The sequence below is a fragment of the Nerophis lumbriciformis genome, linkage group LG24, assembly GCF_033978685.3.
Source record: "Nerophis lumbriciformis linkage group LG24, RoL_Nlum_v2.1, whole genome shotgun sequence".
Taxonomy (NCBI): Eukaryota; Metazoa; Chordata; class Actinopteri; order Syngnathiformes; family Syngnathidae; genus Nerophis; species Nerophis lumbriciformis.
The window spans coordinates 2,110,222-2,131,568 of record NC_084571.2 but is presented as its reverse complement, the minus strand read 5'-3'; the positions used below and the strand labels follow the sequence as shown (position 1 = coordinate 2,131,568).

The 21,347-nt window shown below is 40.7% G+C and overlaps 1 protein-coding gene across 1 annotated transcript; it reads right to left on the bottom strand.

Annotated features, from left to right (window-relative positions):
- Window positions 1-1,633: 1,633 nt before the first annotated feature.
- Window positions 1,634-8,856, bottom strand: LOC133620689 (GTPase IMAP family member 8-like). The gene is made up of 4 exons (XM_061982291.2): window positions 8,781-8,856; window positions 5,737-6,399; window positions 2,319-3,014; window positions 1,634-2,250 (listed from the first exon to the last, which is right to left on the bottom strand). Exons 1-4 carry the CDS (start codon window positions 8,854-8,856, stop codon window positions 1,634-1,636), a joined length of 2,052 nt encoding a protein of 683 aa, XP_061838275.2.
- Window positions 8,857-21,347: the final 12,491 nt, after the last annotated feature.

Sequence of the window (21,347 nt, the reverse complement as noted above, 5' to 3'; positions counted from 1 at the left end):
GCAAACTCCCATGCACCCTCAAGGACCCTGCCGAGAGTATAGAGCTGGTCCACAGTTCCACGACCAGGACGAAAACCACACTGTTCCTCCTGAATCCGAGGTTCGACTATCCGGCGTAGCCTCCTCTCCAGTACACCTGAATAGACCTTACCGGGAAGGCTGAGGAGTGTGATCCCACGATAGTTAGAACACACCCTCCGGTTCCCCTTTTTAAAGAGAGGAACCACCACCCCGGTCTGCCAATCCAGAGGTACTGCCCCCGATGTCCACGCGATGCTGCAGAGTCTTGTCAACCAACTCTTAATTACCGATTCCGATATCAACCGATACCGATATATACAGTCGTGGAATTAACACATTATTATGCCTAATTTTATTGTGATGCCCCGCTGGATGCATTAAACAATGTAACAAGGTCTTCCAAAATAAATCAACTCAAGTTATGGAAAAAAAATGCCAACATGGCACTGCCATATTTATTATTGAAGTCACAAAGTGCATTATTTTTTTTAACATGCCTCAAAACAGCAGCTTGAAATTTGGGACATGCTCTCCCTGAGAGAGCATGAGGAGGTTGAGATGGGCGGGGTTGGGGTGGGTGCAGGGTTGAGTTGGGGGTGGGGGGGCTAGGAATAGCGGGGGGTGTATATTGTAACGTCCAGGAAGCGTTAGTACTGTAAGGGGTACTGGGTATTTGTTCTGTTGTGTTTATGTTGTGTTACGGTGCGGATGTTCTCCCGAAATGTGTTTGTCATTCTTGTTGGGTGTGGGTTCACAGTGTGACGCATATTTGTAACAGTGTTAAAGTTGTTTATACGGCCACCCTCAGTGTGACCTGTATGGCTGTTGACCAAGTATGAATGGCATTCACTTGTGTGTGTGAAAAGCCGTAGATATTATGTGATTGGGCCGGCATGCAAAGGCAGTGCCTTTAAGGTTTATTGGCGTTCTGTACTTCTCCCTACGTCCGTATACACAGCGGCGTTTTAAAAAGTCATGAATTTAACTTTTTGAAACCGATGCCGATAATTTTGAAACCGATACCGATAATTTCCGATATTACATTTTAAAGCATTTATCGACATCTCTAGAAAAACCCATTGCATCTAATAGAGAATGTCTCATTTGCACCCCTGGTGGTGAAATCTATCAAAATTAGGGTGGTCCCAAAAAGGAGGAATTTTTCAAATAGACTGTATGTCGGTTTTGAAAGTGCTCCCCCTCTGGTCAACATATGAAATAACAAGTGTGTGTAAACATTTAAAGTGCTCCCCCTCTGGTGAACATATGAAATAACAAGTGTGTGTAAACATTTGAAGTGCTCCCCCTCTGGTCAACATATGAAACAACAAGTGTGTGTAAACATTTGAAGTGCTCCCCCTCTGGGCAAAATACATTTTAAAAATGTGGGATCGATATTTGATCATTTGGGACGGGAACCCCTTGATAACGAGCTTAGCAGTGAACACTACTGTCTTTAAGACCATGCGTCGTAGGTCCCCGTTGGAGGCGTCTTATGTATGTGTGGAGGGTTTCTCCAATGATTGGCGCTCGCCTCAGACTTCTGGGCAATCCACAAAAACACTCGAACGCCAGACCGCCCCCGACCCAACACACACACACAAAACGTTGATTAGGACTCACCGTCATGTGAAGACTGCTGCCCTTCGCTCGGCATCAAACGTGGATCCTTCCTGCAGAGCGTGTGCGGTGTCCTCTCGTGACGAGAATCCGCCATCATCTCGTCCACCTGCGTCATCAGCCGGACCACCTGCCCGCCGTCCCCCCGCCGCTTGTTGTCCAGCACGTGGTACCTGTTCCCGCACCTGTCCACCAGCCTGCGCAGCGCCGCCCCCTCGCTCTCGATGCGTTGTTCGATGCCGGCGTCCCCCAGCCAGTCGCCGTGACTGAACAGGACCAGCGCCCTGCCCCAGGCCGAGTCCCCGCCCCCTTCCAGCTGAGCCTCCAGCGCAACTCCTCGGTGCTCGGAGAACGAGGAGCTGGCGTTGACCACCAGCAGCACGGCGCAGGGCGTCCTCAGGAGATCTGGGGTCACGCGGAAGCCGGCGGGCGTGTCGACCACCGTCACCACTCTGTCACCTATCCTGCCTCGTTCCTGGGCGCAGGAAGTAGTCCGGCGGTCAGCGGGGAAGCGGTCTTCCCCCAGGATGGTGTTTCCGCAGCAGCTCTTGCCCGTCTTCCTGTCGCTGACCAGCAGCAAGGTGACTTCTCTGAGGGGGCGGAGCTTCTCTGAAACATCCACAAGCCCATGTTGGTGGACGGGAGCAAGTTTATAAATAATACAGAGCTTGGCTCACCGAGGCGCACGCCGGCCGCCGTCCTCCTCATCAGTCTGTGCCGGGCCCTCGTCCTGTCAGCGCTCATCGTCCTCTCCAGCTGGGCCACACGCGTCGGGTCCTCTTCATGATGCCGGCCGCCGCAGCCCGCCACCACCTCCTCCATCTTCCCGACCAGCTCCCTCACCTGGAAGCCGTCTCCTCGTGTCCTGCTGTTGAGGACGTGGTAGCGGTTCCCGCAACGCTCCACCAGCCGGCGCAGGGGCTCGCCCTCGCTCTCGATGTGCGTCTCGACGGTGGTCCCGCCCAGCCAGTCGCCGAAGCTGAACAGCACCATGACGCGCCTCCAGACGTCCCCGCCCAGCAGCTCCAGGTGCTCCTCGGCCGCCCTCTCGTAGGTCTCGGAGAAGGCCCGGTCCACGCGGACCACCAGCAGGAAGACGTGAGGACCGGGGGCACACAAGGACGGACCCAGCTGGATTTGTCTCCGATCGAAGACGGCGCTCTCGTCGCTGAAGTAGTTCATCCACCAGCCGGGCGTGTCCACCACCGTCACCCGTCTCCCGAAGGCCACGCCTCTTGCCACCGCACAGCTGGACGTTCTCCCCGACGACACCTGCTCCTCCCGGCCCAGGATCGTGTTGAGCGCTGACGTCTTTCCGGAACCTTTGGCTCCAAGCAGAACAATCCGGACATCAGTGAGAGGACGCACCCGGTCTGGAAAACACACAAAGCTCTAACTTAGAGTAGTCTGTGTACATCTTCAACAGGAAATGGAAGAACTGCACCGCGTTTCATTTTAACGGTAAAAATTCCGCCTGCCATTTTGTGCGTTTTTTTTGTCGTTTTTACCGTGAACCTGGACCATTTTTAGACCTTTTTTATGCTGTAAAATCTACGGTCGTTTTTTACAGTGCATTACTGGGTATTAAAAAAACGGTAAAATTCTGGCAACTGAGCTACCAATTTTTGGAAGGTAAAATCTACAACTGTTGTTTTTTCAGTCTGCACTACTTTAAATGGAAAAACTTTACCACTTTGAATTTTTACAGTAAAATTCTGGCTGCCATTTTGTTCGTTTTTACCGTGAACCTGTACCATTTTTTACGGTAAAATTCTTCCGACTGAAACACCTTTTTTTATGCTGTAGAATCTACGGTCCTGGTTTTTACAGTACATTACTGTGAATGGGGAAAAAAAAACGGTACCACTTTTATTTTCGCAAACAAAATTCCGGCAACTAACCTACAAGTTTTTTACTGTAATTCCTACAAGCGTTGTACTTACAGCGTATTATTGTAAATGGAAAAACTGCACGATTTTCAATTTTACAGTAAAAATATGTGCTGGCAGGTTTTTTTGTGGGGTATTTTCTGGTCGTTTTTACAGTGCATTACTGTGTATGGAAAACAAAACGGTAAATAAAAAACTTTTATTTTTACGGTAAAATTCTGGCAACTGAGCTACCTAATTTTTGGAGGGTAAAATCTACAACTGTTGTTTTTTCAGTCTGCACTACTTTAAATGGAAAAACTTTACCACTTTGAATTTTAATGGTAAAATTTTAGCTGCCATTTTGTTTGTTTTAACCGTGAACCTGTACCATTTTTTACGGTGAAATTCTAGCGACTAAAATGCCTTTTTTTATGCTGTAGAATCTACGGTCCTGGTTTTCACAGTGCATTACTGTGAATGGAAAAAAACAGTACCACTTTTATTTTCGCAAACAAAATTCCGGCAACTAATCTACCAGTTTTTTACTGTAATTCCTACAACCGTTGTATTTACAGCGTATTATTGTAAATGGAAAAACTGTACGATTTAAAATTTTACAGTAAAAATATGTGCTGGCAGGTTTTTTTGTGGGGTATTTTCCCGTAATTCTACGGTCGTTTTTACAGTGCATTACTGTGTATTAAAAAAACGGTAAAATAAAAAACTTTTATTTTTCCGGTAAAATTCTGGCAACTGAGCTACCAATTTTTGGAGGGTAAAATCTACAACTGTTGTTTTTTCAGTCTGCACCACTTTAAATGGAAAAACTTTACCACTTTGAATTTTAATGGTAAAATTTTAGCTGCCATTTTGTTTGTTTTTACCGTGAACCTGTACCTTTTTTTACGGTAAAATTCTGCCGACTGAAACGCCTTTTTTATGCTGTAGAATCTACGATCCTTCTGGCGACTGAAACGCTTTTTTTTTATGCTGTAGAATCTACGGTCCATTTTTTTTACAGTGCATTACTGTGAATGGAAAAAAACGGTACCACTTTTATTTTCGCAAACAAAATTCCGGCAACTAAGCTACCAGTTTTTTACTGTAATTCCTACAACTGTTGTATTTACAGCGTATTATTGTAAATGGAAAAACAGTACAATTTTTATTTTTACAGTAAAAATATGTGCTGCCAGGTTTTTTTTGTGGTGTATTTTCCCGTAAATCTACGGTCGTTTTTGCAGTGCATTACTGTGTATGGAAAAAAACTGGTACCACTTTTATTTTTACGGTAAAATTCTGGCGACTGAAATGCATTTTTTTTATGCTGTAGAATCTACAGTCCAAGTTTTTACAGTGCATTACTGTGAATGGAAAAAAACAGTACCACTTTTATTTTCGCAAACAAAATTCCGGCAACTAAGCTACCAGTTTTTTTACTGTAATTCCTACAACTGTTGTACTTACAGCGTATTATTGTAAATGGAAAAACTGTATGATTTTAAATTTTACAGTAAAAATATGTGCTGGCAGGTTTTTTTGTGGGGTATTTTCTCGTAAATCTACGGGTTTTTTTACAGTGCATTACTGTGTATGGAAAAAACGGTAAAATAAAAAACGTGTATTTTTATGGTAAAATTCTGGCAACTGAGCTACCAATTTTTGGAGGGTAAAATCTACAACTGTTCAGTCTGCACTACTTTAAATGGAAAAACTTTACCACTTTGAATTTTAATGGTAAAATTTCAGCTGCCATTTGGTTTGTTTTTACCGTGAACCTGTACCATTTTTTACGGTAAGATTTTGTCGACTGAAATGTCTTTTTTTAAACCCCTTTTATTTTTGCAAATAAAATTCTGGCAACTAATTTACCATTTTTTTACTGTTATTCCTACAACTGTTGTATTTACAGCATATTATTGTAAATGGAAAATGGTATCTTACCGTAAACTTCGAACCACTTAGCTGCCATTTTTTCACCCTAAAATCGACGTTTGTTGTTATTACAGAGCATTACTGTATATTAAAAAACGGTACCACTGTTATTTTTACGGCAATATTCTGCCATTTTTATACCATCAAATCTACTGACTTTAATTACACAATTTAGCAGCAAAACCCCAACACCAAACCTGATCCTAGTCCTGACCTCTGACTTGTACCAGAGTCTACCCAAGAATAGCCCTCGAAGCACCAGGAAGGTGACCTGCCAGTGTCCTCTAACCTCTCATGACGGACCTCTGAGTCTTCATCATCAGAAACCTGGCGTGGGCGTCCTCCTCCACTCGTCTCTTCTGGTCCGCGATGGCCTTGCAGACGTCCTCCGTCATTTCGAAGACTCTGTTTCCAATTCCCGCGACCATTCTCTGGATGTTCTCCACCAGCTCTGAAGCGTCACGTACACGGCTCAAGCTGAGACATCTTTGTCCACATTTGTCCTTCAGCCAGCGTACCCCGGCCCCTTCCGCGACCCCTCGCCGCTCCTTGTCCGTGGAGGTGAAGACCACCAGGCAGTGAGTCCAGACCCGCTCCCCCAGGAGACTCACATGCTCCTCCAGGGCCCGGCGGCGCCTCTCAGTGAAGTCCGAGCCAGACTTGACCGCGACCAGGAAGACGTGCGGACCGGGGGCGCAGAGAGGGACACTGGCCTGGATCTCGCTCCTCACCAGCCGGGTGGTCTCCGCTGCGGTGAAGTCGCACCACCAGCCGGGGGTGTCCACCACCGTCAGCCAGCATCGCCCCACCTGGGACAGCCTCCTGGAGCATGTGGTCCTCTCCTTGGTGGCAAACTCCTCTTTGCCAAGCAGGAGGTTTCCTAAGGAGCTCTTCCCTGAGTTCCTGCCTCCCAGAAGCACGATCTTCAACTGTGGCGGACACCAGCCGTCTGCTGACATGGACAAAAGAGTAAGAACAGTTATGATCGCACACAGTCCAGGAGCTTGTTTCGAAACCTAATCGGGTCCTGAACTTTTAAATCGAGCCAAATATGTCTTTGTGTACGAACGCTTCTTTCATTCATTTTGTGTCCCGCCGGCAGCCATTTTGTGCTCGCTGTTATTCGTACCATAGCAAGTTTTTAATTGTGATGAGAGCCGACTTTTCTGGGAAAAATGCCAAAGCGGACTTATTTCACTGACTACTTCCTGTTCAGTGGCGCCTCTTCCAAGAGCACACACACACTTGGCCAAGATGTGAAATTTTATTTCTAAAAATGTCCCTACTTTTAAGAGCTAGTCACTTATTTTTAGTCATTAACTGATCTTAATTTTAGCACGAATCATTATATATTCTCTATTGTTGTTTAAAATGTTTACATTTTGAAAATAACTATTCAAATAGGATATTTTGGTTTTCCCCACGTAGAAAATTTTCTGCGACATCTCGAGGATGTTTATTTTCAGAACAAAATACTTTATTTCTATCTTAAAAGTCCTGCTGATTTCTAGGCATAAAAATCTTAATTTAGAATCTCTTATCAAGTAAAATTATCCGTCTATGCAATTTCCGTAGTTGTTTTTTTTGTAGTTTTCCCTAAAATGTCGTCTTTTTATCTTATATTTTGTCAGTGCACACAGGACCTTCCCCCAGCCCCTCCGTCTGCTTCCTTCTCTACTTTCGTGAGCTGCTCCTTTGTGGCGGTATATACTGTAAGTAGATTTAACTTTTTTAAATGTTTACCATCGTAGCAATATGGTTGTTAAAGTTATGGCTTTTTGTGATTTCTGATTGTTTGTGAGGGCACTAAAAGGACTTCTGTGTGAGTGCGCGTGTTAGCAGCGCAGCGCATACAGCACAGTTTAGCTTGTTGTTGTTTTAGCCTGTTAGTAAAGATAAGGTGATCATCACCCCCTTGTTATGTTTGTTTGTCATACAGTACTGTACAGCACTTTATATTGTGTTCAAAGTGTACAAACCTTCACTAAAATATGGACTTTTGTCAAAGCTGGAATGCATTATTCATATTTACATTGTTTCTTAAGGAGAAATTTGCTTCACTATAAGAACTTTTTGATTTACAAAACCAGTTCAATAATCAACTAAGTTTGTAAATCGAGGTTTTACTGTATTAGGTTAGTTGGAGCCCACTAGGTGGCAGTAGTGATCTTTACCAGCCAATCAGTCATCACAAAGTGGTAATAACAATCAAACATTATTATTAAGGAAACTTTTCTGATTCCGATTATAGCAAAACTTTATGAAATAACTTATTATTTTTAAACAGTCGAATGAGCTTTTGCATTAAATTAAACGACCATCATAGTATAAACATAAATATTAAAAATTGTGTGTGTGTGTGTGTGTGTGTGTGTGTGTGTGTGTGTGTGTGTGTGTGTGTGGCGGCAAACAATGATTTTATTTATTTTTTGTTAAAAAAAACAATTATGCACACATTTTAAAAGTGAGATTGCACTGTTGTAGTAAAGCAAAAAAAAAAAAAAGTGTGTTTATTTCAATTACTTTAACTAAAATACACGATCAGGCTATAATGGAGCTTTAAACGTACAACGTAATTAACCCGTCCAAGAACAGACATTCAGTAGGCACGGTAGACGGAACAGGAAGAATGATTGGTCGCCAGAAGGGCGACGCCCCGTACACAGTTGGGGAAAAAAGGTAAGCATGTGGGGAGGAGGAGGAGCAAAAAGTAAATCCAAAATAAGCTCCTGTGATGGGGTGGCTCGGTTTGAGACCAGGAAAAAAACTTGAGCAAAGCACAAATTAACATATTACGGCACCAGGGGCACTGCCCTGTTGAGCACCATACCGCAGGGGTGATACGACGAAGATGCGTGATGTAGAGGGTGGGCTTACGTGTGTGTGTGGCGTGTATTTTGCGTGGATGCGCGTATGCGTACGTAAGCCTGAAGAGTCCCTTGTCTTTTGACCTTTGTGCTCTTGCCGAGTGTTATGGCGATGACACAGCCGGTCAGTCCAACAAAAGTCAACAAACAACGGGTGTGTGTCCGTGAGAGACGTACAAGGAATTTTGACCTTCTTCGCTGCGCTTTCCTATTAGGGCGCTCTCGTAACATTGACCTTGCCAAGCCTTTATAGCGGGAGGGACAAAATCTAGATGAAAAAAAACTAATTTAAACATTTCACTCTAATCGTCCGTTCCTGGTCCTCAAATTCATCATAACATTGTCATGCAGAGCAGACAGCTTCTCCAAGATGTTGTCCAATTTGTGATTTAGTTAAGAAATCATAAAAGCCTAAATGCCCATAGCTCTGCCCATCCTTCAATCATTTCTGGCAGCTTTAGGCTACCTTGGACCTCTGCCAGCATCTTCCGTTGATACACCAGGGCAACGCTTACTACGATCAGCAGATGATCTGTTATCATGGTTCCAAATAGGTAGATGTCTTTACATCCTCGACTGAAAGAATCGACAGGCACACGACCCTCCACTTCTCTCGGCGTCAAATGTTTTGTCAGGACAAATCCAATCTTGTCGTATGATGGCATGTTGTGAAGTATTTGCGATTCCAAAGATGCGGAGGACCTCGGGCAGCGTGAAGGTAAGAAGATTTCTTTACTTCAATACACAAGGCAATGTGACACAAACTGGTGCTAGCTTAGCGTAGCATGAAGAATAACAAAGTGCAGACATAGGTAGCATTAAAATAAACAACAAAACCAACAAACAAACCGCCGTTTGTAGCGTACAGCAAACAATGGACCTGCAACTACACTGCAAAAAGTCAGTGTTCAAAAACAAGAAAAGAAAAAATACAAAAATTAGGTGTATTTTATTTGAACTGAGCAAAATTATCTGCCAATAGAACAATAAAATTCGGCTTGTCAAGACTTTCCAAAACAAGTAAAATTAGCTAACCTCAAAGAACCCAAAAATACCTTTAAAATAAGTATATTCTCACTAATAACAACTGTACTACTATATGAGTACGTATTTTCTATTGTTTTATTGAAAATAAAACAGCAAAGTCCATTTGGCTGTCATCTGTTTTAATTATGAGACACAATTGTGTCATAGTCATGATTTTTTTTTTCATGCTTGAAACAAGAAATTATTACTTTAAAAAAGTAGTTTTATACTTGTGTTGATGACACAGCTTTGCAACACTTGATATTCTAGTTTCAAGCATGTTTTACTCAATATAGGTCATCAAATCTCAGCAACAAGATGTAATATCTTACTGAGATCATTTAGGACCAAAACCCTTAAAATAAGTAAAACACTAACATAAAATCTGCTTAGTGAGAAGAATGATCTTATCAGACTGAAAATAAGCAAATATCACCCTTATTTGAGATATTTAATCTTACTTAGATTTCAGTTTTTGCAGTGTAAGACAGGGAAAACACCAGAATATAAAGGGGAGGACGCTAATCAGCCAAGAAACAAAACCAAGGGAGCAAAGAAGCATTGAAAAACATAACAGTCCTCTAAACCAGTGGTTCTCAACCTTTTTTCAGTGATGTACCCCCTGTGAACATTTTTTTAATTCAAGTACCCCCTAATCAGAGCAAAGCATTTTTGGTTGAAAAAAAGAGATACAGAAGTAAAATACAGCACTATGTCATCAGTTTCTGATTTATTAAATTGTATAACAGTGCAAAATATTGCTCATTTGTTGTGGTCTTTCTTGAACTATTTGGAAAAAAAGATATAAAAATAACTAAAAACTTGTTGAAAAATAAACAAGTGATTCAATTGTAAATAAAGATTTCTACACATAGAAGTAATCATCAACTTAAAGTGCCCTCTTTGGGGATTGTAATAGAGATCCATCTGGATTCTAAAAGAAATCTTTAACATCAATATTTATGGAACATGTCCACACAAAATCTAGCTGTCAACACTGAATATTGCATTATTGCATTTCTTTTCACAGTTTTTTTTGACAGACATTTAAAAACAAATCTCACGTACCCCTTGGCATACCTTCAAGTACCCCCAGGGGTACGCGTACACCCATTTGAGAACCACTGCTCTAAACTAAGAAGAAGAATACACAAACTGTTGTGTTTTTATTTCCCTGCCTTCTCTTTTTATTGTGATGTTTCCTCAGCTCATTAGTCTCCAGCGAGTGGCGTACACTAAGGCACACCTGCAACCTATTTCTTCAGAGGAGTATTTAAGCTCGTCACCCACAGCTGGGTCTTGCCGATTATTTTATCCTGCACCTCCCACGTGCATGCGCTTACTTCGCCTCGTCAGTCCTGGTACGTTATTTCTCCTTAGTCCTGTTATTTCTAACCTTGTTGTGTTTGTTTCCCAGCCTCCTTTTGGCAGCAAGGACATTATGCTGTGCTGAGTTTTTTCCCCTGTCGACCACTGAGGAACCTGTTTTATAGTGATGGGTTGATGAGGCGTCATGAAGCGCTTCGACACATTGCAAAACTGTATTGATACTGTGTCGATACTGTGTCACTAAATACTGACATCTGCTGGACATTAAAAATCCCTACAGGCAACCTATGGACCGACTCAACTGACACTGATTTGATGCCCTAGTACAGGGGTCACCAACCTTTTTGAAACCAAAAACTACTTCTTGGGTACTGATTAATGCGAAGGGCTACCAGTTTGATACACAATTAAATAAATAAATATATTGTCATTTGTAAGTTACACGTAAGTGTGATTTAAACAAGAATAGCTAAATAAATAAATTTATATATATTAAAAAAAAAAGGGTATTTCTGTCTGTCATTCCGTCGTACATTTTTTTTTTCCTTTTCCGGAAGGTTTTTTGTAAAGAATAAATGATGAAAAAAAACACTTAATTGAACGGTTTAAAAGAGGAGAAAACACGAAAAAAATTTAAATAAAATTTTGAAACATAGTTTATCTTCAATTTCGACTCTTTGAAATTCAAAATTTAACCGACAAAAAGAAGAGAAAAACTAGCTAATTTGAATCTTTTTGAAAAAATTAAAAAAAAAATTTATGGAACATCATTAGTAATTTTTTCCTGATTAAGATACATTTTAGAATTTTGATGACATGTTTTAAATTGGTTAAAATCCAATCTGCACTTTGTTAGAATATTTAACAAATTGGACCAAGCTATATTTCTAACAAAGACGAATCAGTATTTCTTCTAGATTTTCCAGAACAAAAATTTTAAAAGAAATTCAAAATACTTTGAAATAAGATTTAAATTTGATTCTACAGATTTTCTGGATTTGCCAGAATATTTTTTTTAAATTTTAATCATAGTAAGTATGAAGAAATATTTCACAAATATTCTTCGTCGAAAAACCAGAAGCTAAAATATTTATTATTCTTTACAATAAAAAAATAAATAAATTTACTTGAACATTGATTTAAATTGTCAGGAAAGAAGAGGAAGACATTTAAAAGGTAAAAAGGTATATTTGTTTACAAATCCTAAAATCATTTTTAAGGTTGTATTTTTTCTCTAAAATTGTATTTCTAAAAGTAATAAGAAGCAAAGTAAAAAAAATAAATGAATTTATTTAAACAAGTGAAGACCCATCCATCCATCCATTTTCTACCGCTTTTTCCAAGTGAAGACCAAGTCTTTAAAATATTTTCTTGGATTTTCAAATTCTATTTTTGTCTCTTTTAGAATTAAAAATGTCGAGCAAAGCGAGACCAGCTTGCTAGTAAATAAATAAAATTAAAAAAATAGAGGCAGCTCACTGGTAAGTGCTGCTCTTTGAGCTATTTTTAGAACAGGCCAGCGGGCGACTGATCTGGTCCTTATGGGCTACCTGGTGACCGCGGGCACCGCGTTGGTGACCCCTGCCCTAGTATATACAATAATATAAACCAAGTCATTGTATTTCATTTAGTATTATTTCATATCTTCATTTAAATAAAAATATATTTTTATCTTTTTTAGATACAGTCAATAAATAATGTGAACATGTATCATAACATGGAAATCTAAGAGAACGTGTTGTGGATGATTGTGGACTGGGAATTTATTTTATTTTATTTTTTTACACATTTTTATTAAAAAAAAAAAAAAAAAAAAAAAAGTTTGTCCAACGTATTACATTTTAGACGATTTCTCTTAGTTATTATTTCACCGGCTGTAGAAAAGAGCCGCTCACAGGGCACAGAGGAGGCGTCAGTGCGACACAGTTCGCGTATCGGTCACGTGACCAACACAGCTCATGATCGGTCACGTGACTTTCTAAAAGCGGTACGCGCACCGACACAGGGTTTCGCTCTATGAGCTCGACGCATGCGCCGATGCATCGGTGTTGCCGGACCCATCACTACTGTTTTAGTTAGTATTTCATGGTGTGCATTAGTGATGGGTTGATGAGGCGTCATGAAGCGTTTCAACACATTGCAAAACTGTATTGATACTGTGTCGACGCTGTGTCACTAAATACTGACATCTGCTGGACATTAAAAATCCCTACAGGCAACCTATGGACCGACTCAACTGACACTGATTTTATGACCTAGTATATACAATAATATAAACTAAGTCATTGTATTTCATTTAGGATTATTTCTATAGATAAATGCATTAAAATGTAATATCGGAAATTATCGGTATCGTTTTGTTTTTTTATCGGTATCGGGTTTTTTTTGTTTTTTTTGTTTTTTTTAAATCAACATAAAAAACACAAGATACACTTACAATTAGTGCACCAACCCAAAAAACCTCCCTCCCCCATTTACTATCATTCACACAAAAGGGTTGTTTCTTTCTGTTATTAATATTATGGTTCGTAAGCACACATGACTGTGCGTGCTGCTGGTCCACTAATAGTACTAACCTTTAACAGTTAGTTTTACTCATTTTCATTAATTACTAGTTTCTATGTAACTGTTTTTATATTGTTTAACTCTTTTTTTATTCAAGAAAATGTTTTTAATTTATTTAACTTATTTTATTTATTTATTTATTTTTTTTAAAGTACCGGTACCTCATCTTCACCATACCTGGTTGTCCAAATTAGGCATAATGTGTTAATTCCACGACTGTATATATTGGTTGATATCGGTATCGGTTGATATCGGTATCGGTCATTAAAGAGTTGGGCAATATCGGAATATTGGCAAAAAGCCATTATCGGACATCCCTAATTATTTCATATTTTCATTTAAATAAAAATAGATTTTTATCTTTTTTAGATACAGTCAATAAATAATGTGAACATGTATCATAACATGGAAATCTAAGATAATGTGTTGTGAATGAGGATGCTTGTGGACTGGGAATGGTTTTTTTTGTTTTTTATACACATTTTTATTTATTTTTAAACTGTTTTTCCAACGTATTAAATTTTAGACGATTTCTCTTCTTAGTTATTATTTCTCCCGCTGACAGCATTGAGGAGGTGGATTTGTTAATGTACGACAATTCTGTCGTACAAATGAGACATTTAACCTGCAGAAAATATGAATAGTAAACTAAGAATCATTTTGAAGAGATTTTGAATTCTAATACAGGTAAAAGCCAGTAAATTAGAATATTTTGAAAAACTTGATTTATTTCAGTAATTGCATTCAAAAGGTGTAACTTGTACATTATATTTATTCATTGCACACAGACTGATGCATTCAAATGTTTATTTCATTTAATTTTGATGATTTGAAGTGGCAACAAATGAAAATCCAAAATTCCGTGTGTCACAAAATTAGAATATTACTTAAGGCTAATACAAAAAAGGGATTTTTAGAAATGTTGGCCAACTGAAAAGTATGAAAATGAAAAATATGAGCATGTACAATACTCAATACTTGGTTGGAGCTCCTTTTGCCTCAATTACTGCGTTAATGCGGCGTGGCATGGAGTCGATGAGTTTCTGGCACTGCTCAGGTGTTATGAGAGCCCAGGTTGCTCTGATAGTGGCCTTCAACTCTTCTGCGTTTTTGGGTCTGGCATTCTGCATCTTCCTTTTCACAATACCCCACAGATTTTCTATGGGGCTAAGGTCAGGGGAGTTGGCGGGCCAATTTAGAACAGAAATACCATGGTCCGTAAACCAGGCACGGGTAGATTTTGCGCTGTGTGCAGGCGCCAAGTCCTGTTGGAACTTGAAATCTCCATCTCCATAGAGCAGGTCAGCAGCAGGAAGCATGAAGTGCTCTAAAACTTGCTGGTAGACGGCTGCGTTGACCCTGGATCTCAGGAAACAGAGTGGACCGACACCAGCAGATGACATGGCACCCCAAACCATCACCCAACCATGCAAATTTTGCATTTCCTTTGGAAATCGAGGTCCCAGAGTCTGGAGGAAGACAGGAGAGGCACAGGATCCACGTTGCCTGAAGTCTAGTGTAAAGTTTCCACCATCAGTGATGGTTTGGGGTGCCATGTCATCTGCTGGTGTCGGTCCACTCTGTTTCCTGAGATCCAGGGTCAACGCAGCCGTCTACCAGCAAGTTTTAGAGCACTTCATGCTTCCTGCTGCTGACCTGCTCTATGGAGATGGAGATTTCAAGTTCCAACAGGACTTGGCGCCTGCACACAGCGCAAAATCTACCCGTGCCTGGTTTACGGACCATGGTATTTCTGTTCTAAATTGGCCCGCCAACTCCCCTGACCTTAGCCCCATAGAAAATCTGTGGGGTATTGTGAAAAGGAAGATGCAGAATGCCAGACCCAAAAACGCAGAAGAGTTGAAGGCCACTATCAGAGCAACCTGGGCTCTCATAACACCTGAGCAGTGCCAGAAACTCATCGACTCCATGCCACGCCGCATTAACGCAGTAATTGAGGCAAAAGGAGCTCCAACCAAGTATTGAGTATTGTACATGCTCATATTTTTCATTTTCATACTATTCAGTTGGCCAACATTTCTAAAAATCCCTTTTTTGTATTAGCCTTAAGTAATATTCTAATTTTGTGACACACGGAATTTTGGATTTTCATTTGTTGCCACTTCAAATCATCAAAATTAAATGAAATAAACATTTGAATGCATCAGTCTGTGTGCAATGAATAAATATAATGTACAAGTTACACCTTTTGAATGCAATTACTGAAATAAATCAAGTTTTTCAAAATATTCTAATTTACTGGCTTTTACCTGTAGATCAAGTGGAAACTTTGAGAGAAGAGGATGAAACGACAAGGAAATTAACACAAATAAAAAATTTTCCGATATATGATCAAAATATTCCCACACGGCGGAAATCTTTCTTTTTGCCTGAGGCTGCTCCATGATCTCCGACGACGATAAATTAGAAATGACCAACGACAGAAGTGCGACGATTCTGTTGGCAGCAGCATCTCGTTGACAGATGCGTTTCCTTATAAAAACAGTTTGGCGCGCAGGCGTCAGTGCGACACAGTTCGCGTATTGGTCACGTGACCCAAACAGCTCATGATCGGTCACGTGACTTTCTAAAAGCGGTACGCGCACCGAAACAGGGTTTTGCTCTATGAGCCCGACGCATGCGCCAATGCACCGGTGTTGCCGGACCCATCACTAGTGTGCATTTTTGCCCCATCGCTTTTTGTTACACTTTTTGGACTTATTAAATGTATTCATTTTTTGTTATTCAAACTTGCCTCCCGTCTCTGCATCCCGGGGTCACCCCTTTTACCAGTTCGTAACACAAACATCGAAATCCAAATCATAACAGATCTTGTCAATTCTGTCGAGAGGCCAGTTGATCAAGTCCGTTGTTTAGATTTTGGAGAGCAGTTAAGATGAGACAACATAAAGAAGCAGGAGAGGGAAGGAAAGCAGAAAAACTAATCGAAAGATTGATTACTTGATTACTAAATGTTTTTTTCTGCATTTCTTATCTTTTAGCCAACTCCTATGTTGTATTTCTCTAAGAGTTCTCTGCAATGTAGTGTGCATTGCCAATCAAATGAATGATTATTACAGGGCTAAACTGTGACTTTAAGGTTTTACTACTTACGTATAAAATACTACACGGTCTAGCTCCGTCCTATCTTGTCGATTGCATTGTACCATATGTCCCGGCAAGAAATCTGCGTTCAAAGAACTCCGGCTTATTAGTGATTCCCAGAGCCCAAAAAAAGTCTGCGGGCTATAGAGCGTTTTCTATTGGGGCTCCAGTACTATGGAATGCCCTCCCGGTAACAATTAGAGATGCTACCTCAGTAGAAGCATTTAAGTCCCATCTTAAAACTCATTTGTATACTCTAGCCTTTAAATAGCCCCCCTGTTAGACCAGTTGATCTGCCGTTTCTTTTCTTTTCTCCTCTGCTCCCTTTTTCCTTGAGGGGGGGGGGCACAGGTCCGGTGGCCATGGATGAAGTGCTGGCTGTCCGGGGGTCGGGACCCGGGGTGGACCGCTCGCCTGTGCATCGGCTGGGAACATCTCTGCGCTGCTGACCCGTCTCCGCTCGGGATGGTGTCCTGCTGGCCCCACTATGGACTGGACTCTTACTATTATGTTGGATCCACTATGGACTGGACTCTCACAATATTATGTCAGACCCACTCGACATCCATTGCTTTCGGTCTCCCCTAGAGGGGGGGGGGGGTTACCCACATATGCGGTCCTCTCCAAGGTTTCTCATAGTCATTCACATCGACGTCCCACTGGGGTGAGTTTTTCCTTGCCCGTATGTGGGCTTTGTACCGAGGATGTCGTTGTGGCTTGTGCAGCCCTTTGAGACACTTGTGATTTAGGGCTATATAAATAAAGATTGATTGATTGATTGATTGATTGATTGAAACAGTCTTCTCAATAAAGTAGCTTTAAATTCCTGGGCATGTCCAGAGGGTTCAGCAGTCTGACAAAAAGTATCAGGTCTGTACACAACATTTTCAAATAGAATGTTCTGACTTACTTGCCGACAGCTCGCTGCTCGCCATCTTTTAAATCTCCTATAAGAACATTTCACGTTTTGTTCTGGGGAAACACGCGTGTGACACTTTGTTGAAGGAGCGTCATTTTTATGTTTTTATGAGTCTAAAGGTCTCTGATGCCTGATTAAGCACACGCATAGAAGGACACGCCCAGGGGATGGTACCTTTCACATTTCAACCCATACACAGTACCTGGTAATCAATACCAGCACGCCACTGTACCAATGTTTGATGTGTCTTGCTGGGAGGAAGGCCTCATGGTGCATTTAAACGTTCCGGTTTCAATGGAGTTGAACACAAGCGTGCAAACAGACACGAAAACCAGCCTGCAGTCGTTTATTTGACTTTGAATAAAGGATCAGAACACCACAGTAACCGTATTTTCACCACATTTGCATGCCTGCTTGCTGCGTCCAGTATAGGTATGCTACCCTTAGACGGCCGTAAATAATATATAAATATAGATATATAAGGATTTGCCTCATACTAATTATAATATGATATGTTGCGCAAATAACGATAATTTTAACATAATTTTTTTTTTTCAAACACAGTAAAAAAAAAGGTAGATTTTATGGTAAAAAACTAGCAACTCAATTTCCAGAATTTTACCATCAAATTTACAATGGTTTTACAGCATATTACTATACCGTATTTTTCGGAGTATAAGTCGCACCGGAGTATAAGTCGCACCTGTCAAAAATGCATAATAAAGAAGGAAAACAACATACAGGTAAAAGCCAGTAAATTAGAATATTTTGAAAAACTTGATTTATTTCAGTAATTGCATTCAAAAGGTGTAACTTGTACATTATATTTATTCATTGCACACAGACTGATGCATTCAAATGTTTATTTCATTTAATTTTGATGATTTGAAGTGGCAACAAATGAAAATCCAAAATTCCGTGTGTCACAAAATTAGAATATTACTTAAGGCTAATACAAAAAAGGGATTTTTAGAAATGTTGGCCAACTGAAAAGTATGAAAATGAAAAATATGAGCATGTACAATACTCAATACTTGGTTGGAGCTCCTTTTGCCTCAATTACTGCGTTAATGCGGCGTGGCATGGAGTCGATGAGTTTCTGGCACTGCTCAGGTGTTATGAGAGCCCAGGTTGCTCTGATAGTGGCCTTCAACTCTTCTGCGTTTTTGGGTCTGGCATTCTGCATCTTCCTTTTCACAATACCCCACAGATTTTCTATGGGGCTAAGGTCAGGGGAGTTGGCGGGCCAATTTAGAACAGAAATACCATGGTCCGTAAACCAGGCACGGGTAGATTTTGCGCTGTGTGCAGGCGCCAAGTCCTGTTGGAACTTGAAATCTCCATCTCCATAGAGCAGGTCAGCAGCAGGAAGCATGAAGTGCTCTAAAACTTGCTGGTAGACGGCTGCGTTGACCCTGGATCTCAGGATACAGAGTGGACCGACACCAGCAGATGACATGGCACCCCAAACCATCACCCAGCCATGCAAATTTTGCATTTCCTTTGGAAATCGAGGTCCCAGAGTCTGGAGGAAGACAGGAGAGGCACAGGATCCACGTTGCCTGAAGTCTAGTGTAAAGTTTCCACCATCAGTGATGGTTTGGGGTGCCATGTCATCTGCTGGTGTCGGTCCACTCTGTTTCCTGAGATCCAGGGTCAACGCAGCCGTCTACCAGCAAGTTTTAGAGCACTTCATGCTTCCTGCTGCTGACCTGCTCTATGGAGATGGAGATTTCAAGTTTTAACAGGACTTGGCGCCTGCACACAGCGCAAAATCTACCCGTGCCTGGTTTACGGACCATGGTATTTCTGTTCTAAATTGGCCCGCCAACTCCCCTGACCTTAGCCCCATAGAAAATCTGTGGGATATTGTGAAAAGGAAGATGCAGAATGCCAGACCCAAAAACGCAGAAGAGTTGAAGGCCACTATCAGAGCAACCTGGGCTCTCATAACACCTGAGCAGTGCCAGAAACTCATGGACTCCATGCCACGCCGCATTAACGCAGTAATTGAGGCAAAAGGAGCTCCAACCAAGTATTGAGTATTGTACATGCTCATATTTTTCATTTTCATACTTTTCAGTTGGCCAACATTTCTAAAAATCCCTTTTTTGTATTAGCCTTAAGTAATATTCTAATTTTGTGACACACGGAATTTTGGATTTTCATTTGTTGCCACTTCAAATCATCAAAATTAAATGAAATAAACATTTGAATGCATCAGTCTGTGTGCAATGAATAAATATAATGTACAAGTTACACCTTTTGAATGCAATTACTGAAATAAATCAAGTTTTTCAAAATATTCTAATTTACTGGCTTTTACCTGTATATAAGTCGCATTGCAGCCCGGCCAAACTATGAAAAAAACTGCGACTTATAGTCCGAAAAATACGGTAAATGGAAAAACATGACCACTGTTTGTTTTTTTTACAGTAAAATCTTTGGTCATTGTTTTTACGGTGTATAACTGTAAATGGAAAAACGGTAGCAGAGTTTTGTTTTGTTTTTTTTTCCCAGCAAAATTCTGGCGACTGAGCTACCAATTTATTTTACCGTAAAATCTATTGTCATTTTTACAGCATACACCTTGATAAATAGCTTGCTTTGAGTCAAGTAGATATTTGAATATTTATTTAAATTTTTGACAAAAAAAAAATAAAAAATTTGGAATGTATGATAACATAATATTGTTGCATTATTGGAGAAAGTTTAAAACATAGGCTACAGTAGGAAGAGGATTTTATGGCCCCATTCCTCACTGATTACCTGACACACGAAACGTGACGAATTGAGTAGGGTGCACTATCCACTTTAACCACCAGATGGCAGTAGATTGTTAAATATCTTAATGGTTTTTGTGGCACTTTTAACTTTGACCACAGCGTCATTTGCTATGTAGAGTGGCGCTTTCCATATTTTTTAGCAGACTGCATTGCAAAATGATTATGAATGGGGCCATATTAATCCCTTCCCTACTTTACATGTATGTTTTCTGTCAAAATGGAAAGAACAAATACATTTAGTAAGAAAAGAGAAAGCGCTTCATCGATGCACATTATTTCCAGTCTTTCGCGGGCCATACAAAATGATGTGGCGGGCCAGATCTGGCCCCCGGACCTTGAGTTTGACACCTGTGATTAAGATTATTACTTTTTAGTGCACGGAGGTTCAAATTGGAAGTGAGAAACGAAAAATTGACAGCAAGCTGGAAATATAATTGTATTTTTTAGCTAAAAAAAACTTTAAATGTGTTTGTTTGCGGGACTTTTAAGCTACTTGGATGTGTATTCAGTAAAAATAAGATGAAGGTGAAAAGGTGCAGTATTTTTCAGTTTGCCCTTATGATATTTGTCATTCATGACATTTCTCTGGAAAATCAAACTGCAGCGTAACATTTTTATCATCCCAATTTAAGCTCCAAATTCAAATCAAAGCATTGTGGGACGGTATAGCTCGGTTGGTAGAGCGGCCGTGCCAGCAACTTGAGGGTTGCAGGTTCGATCCCCGGTTCCGCCATCCTAGTCACTGCCGTTGTGTCCTTGGGCAAGACACTTTACCCCCCTGCTCCCAGTGCCACACACAGTGGTTTAAATGTAACTTAGATATTGGGTTTCACTATGTAAAGCGCTTTGAGTCACTTGAGAAAAAGCGCTATATAAATGTAATTCACTTCACTTCACATTCAGAGCATTTCACCGCAACAAGGCAGCTTTTGCGTCGTTTATTGATTTTCCCTGGCATTGACAGACGTGACGATTTGCATAAGTGTAAAGACGACATCCACTTTTGATATTCGCACGCTCTTCTCCCCGGGGAATCGGATGATTTCTCGCCAGAAGAATTCCGCCTTAAATGTGCAGGGAACTGACAAAAGGGGACATTGTACGCTCTGAGTGCTGCAAGCTTGCACTGGCATAATTGTTTGGAAATGCTTTAAAAAGTCACATTCAGGGACTTTGCGAGTGTACACTTGCACAATTCAACATGTCGGAAAAGGAAACAGAGTTTATTCAACCCTAACCCTTCTCCATGTATCAGCTGATTACTGACTTATTTTTTCACTTCCTGTGTTGAACACAGGGGCGC

Bases quoted from the DNA above. Each gene is read 5' to 3' on its own strand.
- LOC133620689 (XM_061982291.2), bottom strand. From the start codon at position 8,856: ATGATAACAGATCATCTGCTGATCGTAGTAAGCGTTGCCCTGGTGTAT. The intron at 6,400-8,780 runs GTAGCCTAAAGC...TGTCCATGTCAG, and splicing joins GATGCTGGCAGAGGTCCAAG to CAGACGGCTGGTGTCCGCCA. The intron at 2,251-2,318 runs GTGAGCCAAGCT...TGGATGTTTCAG, and splicing joins GGCGGCCGGCGTGCGCCTCG to AGAAGCTCCGCCCCCTCAGA.